At 41.8% G+C, this 20,364-nt stretch overlaps 1 protein-coding gene and 1 pseudogene across 3 annotated transcripts in view; one reads left to right on the forward strand and one right to left on the reverse strand.

The window, feature by feature from the left end:
* The window catches only part of SLC25A13 (solute carrier family 25 member 13), a 227,339-nt gene that overhangs the window by 164,052 nt on the left and 42,923 nt on the right, over positions 1 to 20,364 (reverse strand). For 2 of the 3 annotated variants that reach the window (XM_043871700.1, XM_043871701.1), the window contains exon 3: positions 18,147 to 18,289. In XM_043871700.1, coding sequence (XP_043727635.1) covers positions 18,147 to 18,289 — 143 coding nt within the window. Of the gene's footprint in view, positions 1 to 18,146; positions 18,290 to 20,364 lie in introns of those variants that run through there. The other variant, XM_043871702.1, reaches the window with a different exon arrangement.
* On the forward strand, positions 19,090 to 19,999 carry LOC122673819 (annotated as a pseudogene).

Genomic DNA, 20,364 nt, shown 5'->3' on the forward strand with positions numbered 1-20,364 from the left:
ATTAGAGGTCAATAACACTGATGAACATAGATGAAAAAATTCTCAACAAAATCCCAGCAAACCAACTCCAACAATACATTAAAAGTATCATACACCATGATCAAGTGGGATTTATCTCAGGAACATAAGGATTTTTCAATATCCACATATCAATCATGTGATATATCACACTAACAAACCGAAGAATAAAAACCATACGATCATCTCAATTGATGGGGGAAAAATTTTTGATAAAATTCAACATTCATTTATGATAAAAACTCTTCATAAAGTAGGCAGAGAGGGGCTATACTTCAACACAATAAAAGACATATGTGATCAACCTACAGCTAACATTATACTCAGCACTGAAAAACTAAAAGCATTTCCTCTAAGATCAGGAACAACTCAACGATGTCCACTCTCACCACTTATATTCAACGTAATTTTGGAAGTCCTTGACAACCTATGGTCTGGGATAAAATATTTGCAAACAATGCCACCAACAAGGGATTAATTTCCAAAATGTACAAACAGCTCATATAGTTTAATTTTTTTTAATTAAAAAAATAAGCAGAAGACCTAAATAGACATTTTTCCATACAAAACATACAGATGGCCAACAGGCACATGAAAAGATACTCAATATCACTAATTATTTTTAAAAGTGCAAATCAAAACTATAATGAGGTATCACCTCACACTGGCCAGAATGGCCATCATTAAAAAATTTACAAGTAATAAATGCTAGAGAGGGTGGGGAGGAAAGGGAACCCTCCTACACTGTTGGCAGGATATGGAGGCTCCTTAAAAAACTGAAAATAGAGTTATATGATCCAGCAATCCCATTCCTGGGCATAAATCCAGAGAAAGCTCTAATTTGAAAAGATACATGTACCTCAACATTCACAGCAGTGCTATTTACAATAGCCAAGTCATGGAAGCGCCCAAAATGCCCATCAACAGAGGGACAGATAAAGAAGATGTGGTGCATATAGACAGTATATCCCATCACCTCATGGCAAATAGATAGGAAAAAAAGTAAACGGTGACAGACTTTATTTTCTTGGGCTCCAAAAAAAAAATCACTGCAGATGGTGACTGCAGCCATGAAAATTAAAAGATGCTCGCTCCTCTGAAGAAAAGCTATAACTTATTTGCAGAATCTGAAAAAATGATACAAATGAACTTATTTACAAAACAAAAATAGACTCACAGACACAAAAAGCAAACTTACAGTTACTGATGGGAATAATAGGGGGCAGGGGAGGAAGAGATAAATCAGGAATTTATGATTAACATATACACACTACTAAACATAAACAGTAAATTCCTAGAGTATACCACAGGAAACTATTCAATATCTTATAATAACTATAATGGAAAAGAATCTGAAATATATATGTTATGTATGTATGTATAATTGAACTACTTTGCTGTGCACTTCAGACTAACACACCATTGTAAATTAACTACACCTCAATTTCTAAAAAGGCATGCCAAATACATAAATAACCTGAGTCCATAATACTCATTATTTAAAAAAAAAAATGCCCCCATTCCCACAAAACAACACCCAACCCATTGAACCTTCAGAAGTTATTACATCAACTCCTCATGCTGAAAATTGGCTCAGATCAAGAAAGTAATTTGGTTGACTCCTATTTCTAACCCAGACCTTTCCCCTGAAATTAATCCAATCCTTACAGTATCTGCCTCTCTCTCCAACTACATGTTTAATAGGCATCGGAATGCTATTACACCCATGCTTCCAAACCTATTCCTCCCTCAGAAACCCTGGAGTCCCTTAGATGGCTCTCTCTCATATCTATATCCAATCTATCAAGAAAATCCCAAATCCAATCACTTTTAGCATCTCCACAACTAGCCCTCCAAGTCCTGCCATCTTTTTTCTTTCCTTCACTCTGCCTAGTTTATTCCACTCTCTGTAAATCAGCTAGAGAGAGCCTTTCAATCTGTGATTCTGATGATGTCAGTCTAGTGCTCAAAACTCATGACTTCTACCTATATCTGAAATAAAATACTATAATATCTTTATAATCTGGCTCCCAGATACCTTTCTGACTTCCTCCACACTTCTGCTTATCACCAGCCCCTAATCAAACTGGTTTCCTTGCTTCATCTCAAAGATGTCAAGCACACCTTTATCTCAGGCTCTCTGCATCTTTTATTCCCTTACCTGGAAAGCTCAACTTACAGATTCGCACATGGCTCACTCTCACTGAGGTCTCTGCCTACACGTCACTTTTCAAAGAGGTGTTCCCTGACCACCCTATCAACTGTAGCACCCCAGAGCCCATGGTCACGCACCATCTCCTTCCCTTGCTTTAGTAGGTACAGCCACCTGCCTCTCAATCCCATGTATCTACTGGTTTACACCGTCTACTTGCACAACATTTATCTGTTTGGTGTAAAACAGTGCCTAGCACATGTGCTGTGCTGTGTTTAGTCACTCAATCGTGTCTGACTCTTTGCGACCCCTTGACTGTAGCCTGCCAGGCTCCTCTGTCCTTGGGGATTCTCCAGGCAAGAATACTGGAGTGGGTTGCCATGCCCACCTCCAGGGGAATCTTCCCAACTCAGGTATCGAACCCAGGTCTCCCGCCTTGCAGGCAGATTCTTTACCATCTGAAACACCAGGGAAGCCTAACACATAGCTGGTGTCAATAAATATTCATTAAATAAATTAATAAATCTGAAATTGACACAGATGTTTAAAGTATCAAGGTTCTCTCAGGGATAGAACATAAGGCCACTCTATATATCGTTTATTACAGGGGCTTCTTAGGTGGCTCAGTGGTAAAGAACCAGCCTACCGATGCAGGAGAGGGGTTTGATCCCTGGGTGGGGAGATGCCCTGGAGAAGGAAATGGCAACCCACTCCAGTACTCTCGCCTGGGAGATCCCATGAACAGAGGAGCCTGGCGGGCTACAGTCCATGGGGTCCTAAGAGCTGGACACAAACTTAGCAACTAAACAGACCCCCCTGGTGGCTCAGCTGGTAAAGTATCTGACTGCAATGAAGGAGACCTGAGTTCCACCCCTGGGTTAGGAAGATTCCCCTGGAGAAGGAAATGGCAACCCGCTCCAGTATTCTTGCCCGGTGGGCTACAATCTGTGGGGTCGCAAAGAATCAGACATGACTAAGCAACTAACTAAGCAACATACTAGCAACTAAACAACAACAGAGACTCTATAATAAATAAAGCTTCTCTGTAACTTCTGTGAAAGTCACAGTTTTCTTCTTTCATCTCTTGCTTTTCCAGACTGAAGATCCCCAAACCTCTAAATCAGATTGCTAAGGCAGCATTACCCTCCCAAGCCTTCATTGATTCTGAGACTCTCACTTGGTTCATTAGGAAGTGACTCATGACAATTATGCCACCACCAATGGGAATGTTAACGGCACGATCCCCTCACATTTGACTTCAGAAATTCCTCACAACTTAGCACAAGACTTTCAATTTAAGTAACTGCCATATCCTGTACCAATGACACTTAATCACAGAAATAAATGTGCAAGTGGCCATGAAGCAGAGCTTACATTTGATCCTTTCCTTTAAAATCTTTGATCTGAGTTTTAAACACCGATGGGGCACATAAAGCAATGCCAGACAACCAAACCAGGAAACGGGGAGGGAAGGGACAGCATTTGCTCTTCAAACGTTTTCTGAGCACCCTGACATGCTGGGAAGAACGTAGAAGAAGGGTTGGTATTTTCAGCTGGCCCAGAAAAGGCAAGCATCCTGAAAATGTTGGGTGCAATCTTACCTGAAGGTTGAGTCTATGAGGAATAAAAGGGGAAGAGTATTCCAAAAACTATTCCTAGCCTTAAAAAAAAAAAAAAAGTGAGGAATGTGAGGACAATTTTCCCTAAGTTTGTGGGTGTGGGTAAGATAGTTGGGATAATTTTCATGAAGGTTTCAGGTCCACCTTAAGTTGGTCAAATAACCAGTCTTAGGGACTAAGAGTACTGCAAAGGGCATCAGATCTTCTAAACAAAGATGTATGCAAAGTTTTCACTCAAGGCTCCATTTTTAATATTCTTCTCTAAACACAAAGCTCCATAGAAGCGTAGACTGGGCACAAACCAAAAAGAACTGGGTCCAAATTCTAATTCCACCACTAGATATATTACTTCAAGAAAATTATACTGGACTTCCCTGGTAGCTCAGTGATAAAGAACCCATCTGCCAATGCAGGGGACAAGGGTTCGATCCCGGGGTCTGGGAAGAGTTCACATGCCTCAGAGCAACTAAGTCTGTGTGCCACAACTATTGAGCCTGTCCTCTAGGGCCCTCAGGTCTCAACTACCAAGCCTGTGCACCGCAACGATAAGCTTGCGTGCCCTAGAGCCCACGCTCCACACCAAGAGAAGCCAGTGCAACAGAAGCCCATACATTAGAGCTAAAGAGTAGCCACACAAGCAACAAAAGCCCTGGCACAACCAAAAATAAATAAAAATTTAAAAAGCAAGCCCAATGAAAAACCAAAATTAAAAAAAAAAAACGGTTTAAACTATGATTCTGCACCTAAGTTTGTTCGAATGAGCATTAAGTACCTATTTTAAGGACTTGCTGTAAGGATTGAACGAGAAAAAGGGTGGAAATTATTAGCACCCGATCTGGAACCTTCTTTGCTTCTTTCATCCTTTAATCTAACCATCTATGATAAAAACATCAGCAGAAAGCTCCAATCCCACAAAATATTTTTGCTTTAAAAGTTCTTCAAGGGACTTGCCAGTGGTCCAGTGATTAAGACTCTGTGTCCGGTATGCAGGTGGCATGGGTTCGATCCCTGGTTGGGAAAGGTCCCACGGACACATGGCGTGCCCCCCCACCAAAGTTCTGCAAGTAACAAGACTGCCCTTCCCCAGGTCTCCTTGCCTCTCTGCGAAGACCCCTGTCTCCCAGCAGGCACAATCTGGAGTCCACCAGCGAATCTCACTGTGCCCTTTATGCTGTGCCCATGGACCTCCGCCAGCAGCCCCAGGCTCCCATCACCCACACCGAATCCCCTCTTCTGTCACCTCCCCATCTCTCAGAAATGCCCCAACTGTGCCCTCTAGAATTTACAGCCTGTGATGAGCACAAGCTCTGCCTCAATTGGAAAGGGAATCTCTTTCCAAGGAACCTTGTAAGTATCCCTTCACCCATTCATTGTCACCAACACCCAGTTCCTCCCCGAGGCCCACGCCTCTGAAGCAGTGAGGCGCGTCCCTCTGCAGTCACGGGTTCACCGGGTTTGTAAGCAGGGGAGGTGCGCATCTCTCTCCCACCATCCCCCCAGCCCTTCCTTCCTAGCCCCCATTTTAAGCACACCATCTGACGAGGGCACAGCACCTCTCCTTGTCTCCATCACCTAGTAACCCCAGACTCACACCCCCTCCCCACCATGTTTTAACTCCTGCCTCCCTGATAGGCTTGGCAACCTACTCCCACCTTAATTCTCAACATTCTCAATAATTTCAAACACCCAGGCCTCCCAATTAGTTGAACCTGCCTCTTCCGATGATCTTTTCTTCACTTATTCTCAGTCACTCAGTCCCATGGTCAGACTCCAGACTTCTGCCAGGACCCGTAACTGCAACACCTCCTCGTTCTCAATTTCAGGCATCTCACATTTCAGCCACTATCTTCCCGGTTTCCTGCTCACCCCCTCCTATACCCCCACTTCAACAACTGTCAACCACACTGAAGTCAGCAATTCATTAAACCTACCCCCTTTTCTCACTGCTTCCTATTCCGTGTCTTGTGCCCCTTTATCCAGATTAAATCCAAGGTCGATCATTATAATTACTTCCCTGCATGCCCCTCACCTCCCTGCAGTATCGCCTACTGAGTTATTCAATGGCCAAGCCTGCACCCCAGTTACAGCCAACACCTCTGGCTCCCTGCCTGCCACCGTGCAGCTGAACTCAGAAGCCAGAGAACAAACAGCCACACCAGCTGGTCTCACCGTGAATGTTAAGACCGCAAGCCCACGGGTGGATCCTCAAGTGAGTCCAATGCAGCAGCCGTGCTGCATTTGCTTACACATTCAGTTCTGAATAAATAGTTACTATTAATATATTCTCCTCTCTCCTCAAACTGTCAATACTTCACCTGCATCCTTCCTCTTATCTACCTCCCAGAGAAAAACCAAGGAGATCAGAAGGAAACTTCCCCGAAATCCCACCACATCTACACAACACATCTGCCCCACTGTGGTACCTTACCTTCCACTTTTCTAGCTCAGCACTTTTCACACTTTCAAGTCTCAGGAGCCCTTCACGTGCTTATGAGTTACTGAGGATTCCAAAGAGCTTTTGTTTATCTGTGCCTATCATATCTCGTACCTATCGTATTTCCTGTGTGAGAAATTAAAACTGATACATTTTAAAAATATTAATTCATTGCAGGGTGAATAAACCTATTACATGGTAAGAGAAATAACAGATTGATATGAAAAATAAATAAAACAAAAAACGTACTGAGAAAAAAGTAGTATTATGTCTTTGCAAATCTCTTAAATATCAGATTTCATGGAAGACAGCTGCATTCAAAATGCTGTAATATGTTGTTTGGGTTGAAGGATATGAAGGATTTCAGCTTTATACAGATTCATAGTTAGAAAAGGAAGGAGCATTTTAACAGCCTTTTAAAAAAAATTATTTAAAAATTTTTTACAGTGTTGTGTTGGTTCCTGCCGTACAAGCACATCAACCATAATTACACATGCATCCCCCTCCTTCTTGAGCCTCCCCTTTCCCCTCATCCCCACTCCAGGTCATCACAGAGCAGCAGACTGGGCTCCCTGTGTTAACAACACTTGTGGATATTCTGTGATAGACCAAATCCCAACAAGGGGTGGTTTCTTAAAGATTAGTTGCAATATGGAATTTGAAACTGTTATCAGTGACCTGTTCCCACTCTGTTACATTAAAACCCACGGGTCTGTCTGCACTTTGAAGAGAAGTTTGACTCAGGATTTTCTAAAACCAGGTACTGGTTAACAGGAAAAGATGTTTCCCTAAGCCAGGCAGATCTTCCAAATGTTGACACATTTCACTATACTATGTTAAAAAACCACATTATTACTATCACCACTAGCTACATCAGAAAAGGCTTTAAGTATCAGAAGCCTGTCAGGTGAAAATTTTCTCTCAAAAAGCTTTCCTTTGAAAAAAAATGACTAGCTCAGCAAGCACCTGAGTTGCTTCTCCTCTGACAACTGTCACAGGCCAGTGACCAGCGGTCTTTACGCACGCTTCCCCCTCAGTTACTCGAATTTGTAAATGATACGTATTCAAAGATGAGATTTCATAGAAAGTCAGTAACTTGACTTCTTCAAAGACACTCTGAAGCAAAACTGGCATCGTCGCCACTACCTTATTGTGAACTATTGGTGTTGAACAATACAGTGACCACTCAGACTGCTGGGTCTGGTGGCTGCTGAGTTGGTGCTAACCAGCAGTTCTATAAACTGGCTTTAGAAACCATCAGTTAAAATACAACACAACAAAAAAGGCAGGTGATGTCTTAGCATTTTTATGTCAACAGTTCAGACTTCATGGACTCCTTATAAAGGCCTCAGAGATCCCCCCGGGGTCTACTGACCACGCTCTGAGAACAGCTATCCTAAATGAGCTTTCCATGTTATCAAGGGGCCTCCGCTCTCTCAGAATGTACCAGAATCCGCCCCCCCTTTTCTCTCTGACATTGTCAATACTCCACTCACAGCAGTCATTTCCATCAGCGTGCATTATGCTATTCTCTACCCACTTTAAAAAGACCCTCTCTTTCACCCACCTTCCCCCTCCAGCTATAGCCCCATTTCTCATCTTCCTTTGACAGCAAAACTCTGCAGAAGAGGGCCAGGCTTGGTAAGTAGGAGGAGGAAGAGGAGGAGGGCTAACCCTACATATGAATGAGGAGTGAAATCAGCACCTCATCTTTAATCAATCCTTTCTGGAATTAAGAAGAAAAACAACCCAGGCACCTGACACTCCTAAAGGTTTGCTAATATACCTGCGACATAATACAAACCTTTTTAAGAATTCCTTCTAATTTACTCTGCGCAGACAGCGTCTAGCCACCACATTGCACGCACCTCCCCCCATGACTTCAGACATCAAATATTAACACAAAGTGAGTAATGCAAAAAGAAAGGGGGTTAATCAGACACCTTGAGAGAAAGAAAAAATAACACTGATTCAACGAGAGCTGCTAATGAGGCTTTTTGTTTTGGTGGATTAATTTGGGAGTCTGATGACTAAGAAGAAAATTTAAGCTTCTCAGGTGACTGCTGTTGATTATTACCGTTCTTTTTTTTTTTAATTAAAGAGATGCCTTTGCCTAATTCTACAGCGTATGAATTCCAGGTATTTATCTAAAATCTGTGTCCACCTGAGTAGTGCAGACAACTTTCCTCATTAGCAAATGGAAAGACCTCCTCTTATTGATTGTGGATTCTATTTGACAGGCGATGAACATTTCAGGCTGTGAACTGCTGTATGTTTAAATACATTACCCTAATACTCTTTAAGCATTGCCAATTGTCAACCTCATTAACTCTCAGCATGTGGCCAGGGCCTGGATTTCATCGCAACAGCCTCACAAAGTGAAAACAGGTATATAAAAATGATTTTATCATCAACAACATTATTATATCCTCCTTCACCTTGTGAAGTATTTAAAAGGCCTTTTTTTCCCCTCCTCAGAAGGATAGACAGCGAACATGGGAAACAGAGAAAACACACTTTATTTATATAGCCACAGGGTTTAAAACACAAGATTTCCTTTTTTATCTTTTCTTCTTTGACATTCTTATTCCTCATGCCTCAAAATGGGAATTGTCCCAGGACTGACTGACTGTACTCTGAAGAAAAAAAGACTTATTTGTGGATGCCGAGTATATTATCATTTTGTTTCAACAGAACGGGGGGCTAACAAGGTGTTAGGCTGGACGCGTCCGCTTGTCATGAGGAAATCAGGATTTCACTTTTCTGTATGATTCAAATTTTTCATAATTAAAATGTCTGAGGAGGGGGAAAAAAGAAATCAGGATTTCTGACATTCTTGTTTTCAAAAGAAAGAGCCAACTTCTGTTCTATCTTGGAGAACAAAGAGCCTCCCCACCTGAAACAGAAAACTACACAGTAAATTCACACTTGATCCTAGCAAACCAGTTAGACACCAGTGCTGTCCAGTATCCACCCCCCCAACAGTGACGGGGTCAGACCTGTAAGGCCGACAGCATCCTGAGCCAAGAGGCCAGGCAGCCCACGCCTCCAGCTTCTTCGGGTGATGCTTCATCGTCCCAAGTGACACCAGGTACCATTCCAACAGCATTTAAGCCCCAGGCCTCTCTAATGAGACTTCAGTTCATAAACCACAACTCGAAACATGTTTGCCAAGCTCAAAGGGACACAAACACAATTTATTTTTCCCCTTGCTCGTAGGAGCTAGCTAGGCAAACAATGTACTAAGACTGCAGGTAAAAGCTTCATTCCCATTTCAAACAAAAACATAACAAGGACAACCAAACCGAAAAAATACACCAAAAATTATCCAAACACAACAACAAGGAGAAAATTCTCACTGCCCAGTCAAGATAAGAGGGCCTAAGTGGGAGGAGCTGACAGACCCAACCCCCTCCCCTTCTCTCCCTCCTCAGAGGCTCAGAAAACCCTAGAGACTAGAGGCTCATTTGACAAAGAACTTCCAGGCTTGTGCACCCTCAAGGAACCGCACAAACTGATTAAACTCATCATTAAATCTATTAAAACAATGGAATGCAGAGAAATCTAAAGGTTTAAAGGGAAAGTGAGGACTGGTGAAATCAAAGAAGATTAACAGGGAGGATCATGTTTAACAGGCAGGTCATGACAACCCCCCAACTCACGGGACCCTTTGATGAATCGCCATTGGTCCTGTAACAAAGACCCCCAGCCTTAATATCAAGTACAAGTTCCCACACAGTCTAGCGTGGCCCACCTCTCCCCCACCATGCCCCACACTTGCCCCACTCTGGGCCTGCCAACCCCAGCATTTCAGAACATGACCTTGAAGCCGCTGCTCCCTCTGTCTACAACGTTGTCCGCTGTCCCCCGCGCCCAGCCCGGTACCCTTGCCAATTCCCACGGCTTCAGAATCTTTCCTGATCTCCCCATCGGCATGGAGCCCCCATGCTGTCTCCCACGCCACGTCTCTCCTACATAACACCCATCACAACATCACTTCACATTTATTTGTGCTTCTCTGATGAACAGCTGTCTGTTCCACTGAATAAGAAGCACCCAACAGGCAAGCACTCCTTACCCCCCGACTCACCACGGCATCCCACACACACACAGAACAGCGCCAGGCACAGAGATGAGGGTCTCAGATAGCTACTGAATGACTGCGTGGACAGCCTTCCACAACAGGCGCACAGTGTGGGAGGCTGGCCAAGCCTCAGGAATCACTAAATTAGTGTCAAGAGGGCTCCGGAAAAATAAGATCCCTTTGCCAGAAGGCCTCTATATCCAGGCAGTGCACGGTGCTTAACTTCCATGCTAAAGTCCTCCCAGCCCCAAATGCAGCCGAAGTCTGCAGGAGGGGGCCATGCCTTCCAGGAAACAGTCCACAGCAGCGGTCTCTGCCCTGCCTGGAAAATGTCTGGTCCTTCAAAAAGCTACTACTGAAAAAAAGCCGTCAGCACTTCTCTGGTGGCTCAGTGATAAAGAATCTGCCTGCCAATGCAGGAGACATGGGTCTGATCCCTGTGCCAGGAAGATTCCCGCATGCCGCAGAGCAACCAAGTCCACATGCCACAACCACCCAGTCTGAGTTCTAGAGCCTGGGAGCTGCGACTACCGAAGCCCATGAACCTACCCAGCCTGTGCTCCGCAACAAGAGAAGCCACTGCAACTAAAAGCCCATGCACTGTAACTAGACAGTAGTTATCATCACTCTCTGCAAATAGAGAAAAGCCCACACAGCAACAAAGACCCAGCACAGCCAAAAATAAATAATTACAAAAAAAAACCTTTCCTCCTGTATTAGGCTGATTAGTCTCTGTTCCCTGAAAATCCTTTACAACTACAGACCTTGTAATTGGGAAAGGAGTATATCAAAGCTGTATATTGTCACTCTGCTTATTTAATTTACATGCAGAGTACATCATGCAAAATGCCAGGCTGGATGACTCACAAGCTGGAATCAAGACATGGAAATGATGTCACTCTAATGGCAGAAAGCAAAGAGGAACCAAAGAGCCTCTTGATGAAAGTGAAAGGAAAGAGTGAAAATATTGGCTTAAAACTCAACATACAAAAAAGGAAGATCATGGCACCTGGTCCCATCACTTTATGGCAAATAGATGGGGAAACATGGCAACAATGACAGACTTTTTCTTGGGCTCCAAAATCACTGCAGATGGTGACTACAGCCATGAGTTTAAAAGACACCTGCTCCTTGGAAGAAAAGCTACGAAGAACCTAGACAGTGTGTTAAAAAGCAGAGACATTACTTTCCTGACAAAGATCTGTCTAGTCAAAGCTATGGTTTTTCTAGTAGTCTTGTATGGATGTGAGAGTTGGACCATAAAGAAGGCTGAGTGCCAAAGAACTGAAGCTTTTGAACTGTGGTGCTGGAGAAGACTCGAGAGTCTCTTGGACTGCAAGGAGATCCAACCAGTCAATCCTAAAGGAAATCCTGAATATTCATTGGAAGGACTGATGTTGAAGCTCCAATACTTGATGCGGAGCTCCAAGCTCCAAGCCACCTGATTCGGAGAGCCGACTCATTGGAAAAGACCCTGATGCTGGGAAAGATTGAGCAAGGGGAGAAGAGGGCAACAGAGGATGAGATGGTTGGATGGCATCACAGTCTCAATGGACATGAGTCTGAGCAAACTCACAGAGATAGTGAAGGACAGAGAAGCCTGGCATGCTGCAGTTCATCGGGTTGCAGAGAGTCGGACACAACCTAGCGACTGAATAACAACAATAGGCCTTCTAATTCCCCAAAGAAAATAGCTCTGTAAGGGGACTCATTTCCCAGGGCTGCTACATCAATGACCACAAAGGGGTGGCTTGGCACAGCAGGAATTCATCTCTATCACAGTCCTGGAGACCAGATATCTGAAGTCAAGGTGTCAGCAAAGCCATTCTCCATTCAAAGGGAGATTCCACGGGGAAGAGCCCCAAGTGTCTCCTGGCTGTGACCCGATCACTCCGATCTCAGCCTTGGTGGTCACAATGCCACCTACCCTTGCGAGTGTTCAGTCATCTCTCTCTCTGCCTCTCCTGTGGATGCTTATGATGGCATTTAAAGCACAGGTGAGCCAGGGTCAGCTCCTCAACAGCCCCAATTTAGCCACATCTGCAAAGACACTTTTCCCAAAAGGTCACATTTCCAAACTCGGGGATTGCTATCTTGATATCTTCAGGGGGCCGTATGTCAGCTTCCAACAATGAGTAACCTAGGATTTGAACTAGATCTTCCATTTCCCAACACTCCTGGTCTTTTGTAACAAGAGGGGGCAAAAATCTTAGTAGATTTATCTAAGTCGAGTCAACAAATAAATGTGAAATGGAGGCCAGATATTGGACTAGACACTGGAGGTGGTAAAATATGCAGGGCCTGGTGCTTGGACTTAAAAAACCACAGCTAGAGGACCAATAATTAAGTAAAATGGAGCATTTTATGTTATCATGACATCTGGACCACAGCAGCTGTCATTATTTTTAAATTCTAAAGTTGTCCATCTATAAGTAGCTTTTTAAATGTTAATAAAGTTATGCACTAAAAATCCCTCAGGTCAGCCAAGCTAGGTGATTAGACCCCAGAAGCATCTGGCTAGATGAATGGCACCCCCTTCAGCACTTCCTTGCTGTTCGGCGTGTGTGCTTTGCTTTTGTGGGCCACCGTGTAGTTTCTGTCATGTAAGTTTTTCAGGGAATAGTACCTGATTCACGAGGATGATGTGTGACTTGTGAACCTGACAAATGCTATGATTCTAAAGAAAGGGAAAGGAAGGGGGACTGCAGACATTCACCATTTTACACTGAGAAGAGATCTATGATTAGATCTGTTTGTGAAGTAAATACTGTGGCCCTAGCTGTGTGCTGGGGCTGGGGTTAGGGAAGACGGTACAGGCACATGTGAATGGGTCTTGAACACTGGTCCTACACTACAAGCTCAGTCAGCTTAAACACCACACAAGGGCTTGTTCAGCTCAGTCCTTGTGGAAAGAACTGTAACAACACATATCACAGTGAGCTACAAAATATTCCTACCCTTAGACCCAGGAATCCCTCTATTAGATCTAAGGAAGTAATTAAACAGATACCACATTAATGGCAGAAAGCAAAGAGGAACTAAAGAGCCTCTTGATGAAGGTGAAAGAGGAGAGTGAAAAAGCTGGCTTAAAACTCAACATTCAACAAACGAAGATCACGGCGTCTGGTCCCATCACTTCATGGCAAATAGATGGGGAAACAGTGTCAGATTCCATTTTCTTGGACTTCATAATCAACGCAGATGGTGACTGCAGCCACAAAATTAAAAGACACCTGCCCCTTGGAAGAAAAGCTATGACAAACCTAGATGGTGTATTAAAAAGCAGAGATATCACTTTGCCCACAAAGGTCTGTATAGTCAAAGCTATGGTTTTTCCAGTAGTCATGTACGGATGTGAGAGTTGGACTATAAAGAAGGCTGAACACCGAAGAATTGATACTTCTGAACTACGATGTTGGAGAGTGCCTTGGATAGCAAGATCACCAGTTAATCCTAAAGGACATCAACCATGAATAGTCATTGGAAGGACTGGTGCTGAAGCTCCAATACTTTGGCCACCTAATCTGAAGAGACCGCTAATTGGAAAAGACCCTGATGCTGTGAAAGATCGGGGGCAAGAGGAAAAGGGGGCGATGGAGGATGAGATGGTAGGATGGTATCACTGACTCAATGGACATGAGTTTGAGCAAACTCCAGGAGATAATGAAGGACAGGGAAGCCTGGCATGCTGTAGTTCATGAAGCAGCAAAGGGTCCAACATGACTTGGTGACTGAACAGCAACAAATTAAACAGAAGGGGGAAATGCCACATACATGAATATATTCACTCCAGTAGTATCTATTATAGAAAAGTAGAAACTGAAATAACTCTGTAAGGCATGATTTCATAAAGTATGGTCTATTAATCTAATAAAAAATGATGAAGCTATCTAACACTGTTCATATGAACAGCATATCGAAATATGAACACTGATAAAGGCAGAAAGATTATAAAAGAATTAAAACAAAAATGAACTCAAATTTTGAAAAATATTGATGCAGTATAAGTCATAGAATATACTGAAAAATTCAAAATACCGTGGCAAGCTGAGATGGTTATGGGTGGTTGTTTTCCCTATTGAAACTGAACTATTCACTATTAACAGTGAAAAGAAAGAAAGGAGAAGAAAAGAAAAAATTAGTCATAGGGTAAAGGATTGAGACTATTGAAGATTTTCCTTGTCACAGTAAAATGCTAACATTTAAGATAAAACAAAATCAGAAAGAAAATGTCAAGTTAAAGAGAATTGTGAGATGATGAGAGGAGGCAGCTCTGAACAGTGGAAAGGCCCAGGACTAGAGCCTGACAGGCCTGGGTACCTTTATGCAGCAAATTACTTGATCCCTTAGTTCTCATCTGGGAAACCAGGGAAGGAAAGCCAAGAATTTGCTATAAGTGCATGAGAAAATATACATGTTATGTTACATTATATACGTAAAATGCATGTTACATTGTTGGCGTCTAATGAATTCGAGGTTATATTTTTTGAAGAGTATATGTAAAAAGGAATAGGAAAAGCCAGTGTGTTAATAGGGGTGGGATGAAAACGAAGCCAAGTACATTAGAAGATACTACAATCACATAAAAGTAATGACTGTAAACATATTCGTGTAACTAGGAATCAAAATCTTCACTTAAAAAGATACAAACAGAAAAGAAAGGAAATTCCTGTAAGGTTAAATTTAAATAGGAACTATCATTGTGAACTTTTGATTTTTTTTGTTTTTTAAGTATATCTCCCAGCTCTTTCCACTGAAAGGTCAGAGAGGCAGGAACAATCCAGTAGCAATGAGTTACTGCCCAGCTTCACGTTCCCAAGCACCAGTCCCAACCAAGAGGACCTGGGCCTTTGAGAAAAGATCTCCTGGACAAGGGCAGGACAAATCCAAAGCCAGCCGGGTACACCTTATTTACCAAAAGCCAAGAACACTCACAGGCTGAGGGTACAAGAGCCAGCTTGAAGGGACTCCCACTGACCACCCTGGGACAATCTGAACAATTCAGAGAATTTAGTAATAGATTCTAACACACTGAGTTCAATGTAAATAAATCCATGCATGAGTTTACACTGATACAAAAATTAACAGAGAAAGAAAAAGGAGTGGAGGGAAGAAAGCTTTTCTTTACCAAAGAATTCTAGATAATAAATGAGAAAGAGTCAGAAAAAATAACTGTTTTTTCAAACACCAATGTAATACCTCATCCAGAAAAGGGTCGCCATGGATGTAATGCCTGGTCCACAAAAGGGTTGCCATGGATGTAATACCTGATCCAGAAAAGCGTCACTATGGATATAATGCCTAATCCAGAAAAGGATCACTATGGATGTAATAACTGACCCAGAAAAGGATCACCATGGATGCCGAAACTACTGGCTGAAAGGCTGCTGTGAAACAGGATATTCCCATGTTCTGAAAGTGCCTATTTCCTAATTACAAAACAAAAGTGGTAGAATGTAGTGTAGTGTAGAATGGAAATATCTAGCGGACACCATCTGAACCAAGTGATCAAACTGGGTATCATCAATGCTGGGACAGGATAGTAGGATCTCTCCTAACCTGCACCCCAAAACTGATCTTGAATCCAAGTCATGAGGAAACAACCAGACAAGTCCAGAATGAGGGGCTTTCAACAAAATAACTGGGCCTGGGTTCGAAGTCAATGTCATGATAGAATAATAAAACAAGGATGTGTTCTTTCTCCTGTTGACTGCAAGATACAGTTCTATAAACAAAGCCCATATATATATATGTATATATAAATGCTAATTTTATTGCAGAAGTTTAGAGATGATAATGGTAGCATTTAAGTTTGAGTCTGTTTTGGACAAATAAGCACTATGCTTTTCAAATGATTGGACAATCGGTTTTATTTGCCTCTTTTTTTTTTTTTACGGTGGTTTGATTTTTTTGAAGTAAAAAATCTCTAAACTTGATCAGTGGTTAAAAAAAAAAGGCAAGGGTCTGTTCTAGATTAGAAGATATATAGCAACTAAATGTAATACAGGAAACCTGATTAGATGGTGGATTTGAAAAACAAAAGGCAATAAAGCATTTGAGGTGGGGGAGAGGTGAGTGGAGAGATCTGGCATATTTGAAATAGACTGGATATTAGATATTTCACATGATTGCTAATCTACTGGATATTAGATATGTCACATGATTGTTAATCTTCCTAAGTATGATAATGGTTAAGAAGAACGCTCTTATTCAAAGATAAATACTGAAGTATCTTGATGTCTGCAATTTATAGTTAACTGGTCTAGCCAAAAGAGGAAATTATGTGTGTGATGTGTAAAAGGTATATGTGTGTTAAAACAAATTTTAAAAAGGCACACAGGTTTTAAAAATGTTAACAATCAACCCAGATGAAGGGTATCTATTAGACATCCACTGAATTCTTTACATTTTCTATAGCTTAAAAGACTTTTTTAACTATCAGTAAGAAAAAAAAATTGATCTTAAACATTGAGTTAGCTAATTCATACTGCATGTGAGCTTGGTCACACTTCTTCTGCACCTCATAAGCACAGAGGATGTGGAACCAATCCAATCTGCACCGCCTCCCCAAAGTGTTTGCTAGAATAAAGCGATGTTCTGTGCAGCTGTTTAGCCTGAGTGGACTAGTGTGAAATATACCTCCACCTCTCCCCCTGCACCTCCACAGACAGGCCCTATGAGGGAAGAAATGCCTGCTCCTAAAGGATATTTTCCTCCAAAGCAAAGAATCCCACCTTGGGAGGGATTACACAAGTTGTAGAAAACACAAGTAGCCACCCCTGGAACAGAAAAGGTATAATCTAGCAATCTGCCAGCATATGGCAGGAAGTATAATTACCAATCTCCTCCCCACTTGCTTCCCATCTGCAACACTTTCACTTTAGAGGGAGTTACCTTCATGCAGGATGGAACAATAGATGTATAAGCAAGTAAAGAGAAGTACTGGTAAAACTGAGAGCACTCACAGTACATCAAGGGAGTTTTCTTTGGTTTTATCTCAAACCGATGCATATAGGAAAAACAGACACGGGACCAAAAGAGAAAGTTCAGAACAAAAGAACGCCCCAGAAAGGCAGGTAAGTAATCTATCAGAAGGGAGCGCTGGCAAGTGGCGAGGGCAGACAGCTGGGTTTACTACAGTTTACACAGAAAAGGCTAGTTCTGACAGATAATATTTGGTTATTAGGGAATACTGGTACTCATATTACCAATATTTTGGAGCCCCAAATTCTGCACTTACGGTAGAAATCAACTGCATTCTTACACAACTTATGAATAACTCACTTTCTAAAATGTAAACAGAAAATATTGGTAAAAGAAAAAAAAACACCAAAGGCATTTTGCAAACTGTCCTATTTAGTTTTAGGTGGTTCCATGTTTCTCTTCCCACTTGGGCAGAATGCCTTTCTTGGGGATTTCGAATCATTCTTCTGTCTATCAGATTTATAGCATTTAATCATATGGGACATTTAAAAGTTCCTTGAGCAGAAAGATTATAGAAGAGTTATGTTCACAGACCTGCGTTTTACATTTATAATTTTTACAGTTGCCTTAAAACTTAAAATATACTACACACACTCAAGCACATCTTCACACCACTCAACTCCAATAGCTGTGAAATTACAAACAGTTGTTTAAACTATGTCAAGAAATTCAGATATAGAATCCCCAACTGGGATAAGAACACTGAAGAAAATATTAAGGGCATCATTTCTAAAATAATGTATTAATTGTAAAAGGGAGAAAAAATGTAGCACATTGGCTTCCTAATCATTAAAGAAACAGAAAGCTGTTTCAAACAAAACAAAAACTAAATGAGATAATCAAAAACAAACATACCCATCTTTAGTCTGATCCACCACACCACTTAAAAGTTCCACAGTCTTTGGATTAGGCTGGCTTTCTCCAAAAATGTTCAAGTATCGGGTGACGAAGTCATTGGGAGACATGAAAAATTCACCATTCTTTTCAATGCTTGCATACTGTTTAAAAAAAGAAAATACATTTTATTCTCAAATGTATATAATCAGGTCAATATGTGAAAAAAGCTGAAAATATTCAATGGATAAAATATCTGATATGACTATATACTGTTACAAGGACAATTACTTCCCATCACTCCAAGTAAAAAGCAAAAAGACATTAGTTTGCCAATTTTTATCTTTTTATCAGAGGTCATCAACTGAGAGAAGCTTGCCTGACTGTCCAGCTTACAGACACCAGAGTCCCCAGTAGGCCAGCTCCACATGTTATAACGCCTGCTTTCTCAGATGGACTTTTCCAGCTCTGAGCCGTCTGTTTCCATTTTTCCCCACAGGGGACATCCAGCCGTGCCTGAGGACGATTCTGATTGGGGTATAAGGGCAGAAATAGAAACTGGTATCTACTTGGGACAGGCCAGGGATGCCTCTAAATATCCCCAATACACAGGATGCCCACCCCCTACCCCCTACCCAATTACAGAGTCATCCAGACCAAATGTCAATTGTGCTGAGGGTGAGAAACCCATGTTGACAGAAATTTGGAAAGACAAATTATATATTGTTCTTTAGCAAAGACATACAGTTTTCTTCAAAAAAAAAATATTATGAAATCATGAATGAAAACAACCTCATTCTTTTGCCCCTTTTCCTGTTTCGAAAGCATCAATGATGGGAAAAGAAAAAGAAAAAAGAATGACAAAGAGGAGAAACTGGAAAGCAAACTGTTAACAGCAAGGCTTGTGTAAGACTTCATGCTCTCCCCGCCGCATCCCGGGGGACCGGAGCAAGCAGCCGGGACCATGTTCTGACGCAAGTTGATGGCCCTTGACTACCACAACCCTGCCGGCTTCAACTGCAAAGATGAGACGGAATTTAGAAACTTCATTGTTTGGCTTGAAGACCAGAAAATCAGACACTATAAAATTGAAGACAGGTAATTTAAGAAACATCCACAGCAGTGACTGGCCCAAGTTCTCTGAAAAGTATCTCAGAGATGTTAACTGTCCTTTCAAGATTCAAGATCGACAGGAAGCAATCGACTGGCTTCTTGGCTTAGCTGTTAGACTTCAGTACGGAGATGATGCTGAAAAATACAACAAGGACTTGGTACCTGGTAATACAAAAAACGCTGACAATGCAGCTAAAAATGCAGAGCCATTGATCAATTTGGATGTAAATAATCCTGATTTTAAGGCTGGTGTAATGGCTTTGGCTAACCTTCTTCAGATTCAGCGTCATGATGATTACCTGGTAATGTTTAAGGCAATTCGCATTTTGGTCCAGGAGCACCTGACACAAGATGCAGTTGCTAAAGCAAATCAAATGAAAGAGGGCTTGCCGGTTGCCTTAGACAAGCATATTCTTGGTTTTGACACGGGGGATGCAGTTCTTAATGAAGCTGCTCAAATTCTTCGATTGCTACATATAGAAGAGCTGAGAGAGCTGCAGACAAAAATTAATGAAGGCATAGTAGCTGTTCAGGCGATTATTGCTGACCCAAAGACAGACCACAGACTGGGAAAAGTTGGAAGATGAACATTTTAGGATTTCAGCTTCTCACCTACTTAGTACAACTGGGAACCATGTAAGCTTTGGCATGTGTTTGGAAATGTCATGTTTTCGAGGGAAGAATCCTAGAAAATTGACTATGTTCTAGAGATTTACCATCATTCCTTTTTCTTTAATAAAGTTGGGAAGGTGAAAAAAAAAAGACTTCATGGAAGCTGGTAAGAAATGCTGCTATGTCTGTATAGAAAGTGTGGGGCGCTGTGTTAGGTTTTTGCATGAATATCCTATTAGTATTATGCAATAAAGTAGGTGTTCCCATGCACATTTTAGAGATGCAATGGCTAAATCCTGAATGGTAAACTAATTCACCTACATAGGCAGGGGTAGAAACAATATTGAAATCCAAGTACATCTGACTTCAAGGTCTTCATTCTGTTTTTGCTCCAGAGCTCCTAAAGATTACATTTTTTTTTTTTATTTTTTTACTTGAGCCAAAGAAAAAATTTGGCCCCTGTTTTAAAAAAGACCATAACCATTAAGAAGGCTAAGTGCCAAAGAATTGATGC

The sequence above is a fragment of the Cervus elaphus genome, chromosome 18, assembly GCF_910594005.1.
Source record: "Cervus elaphus chromosome 18, mCerEla1.1, whole genome shotgun sequence".
In the NCBI taxonomy this organism is placed as follows: domain Eukaryota; kingdom Metazoa; phylum Chordata; class Mammalia; order Artiodactyla; family Cervidae; genus Cervus; species Cervus elaphus.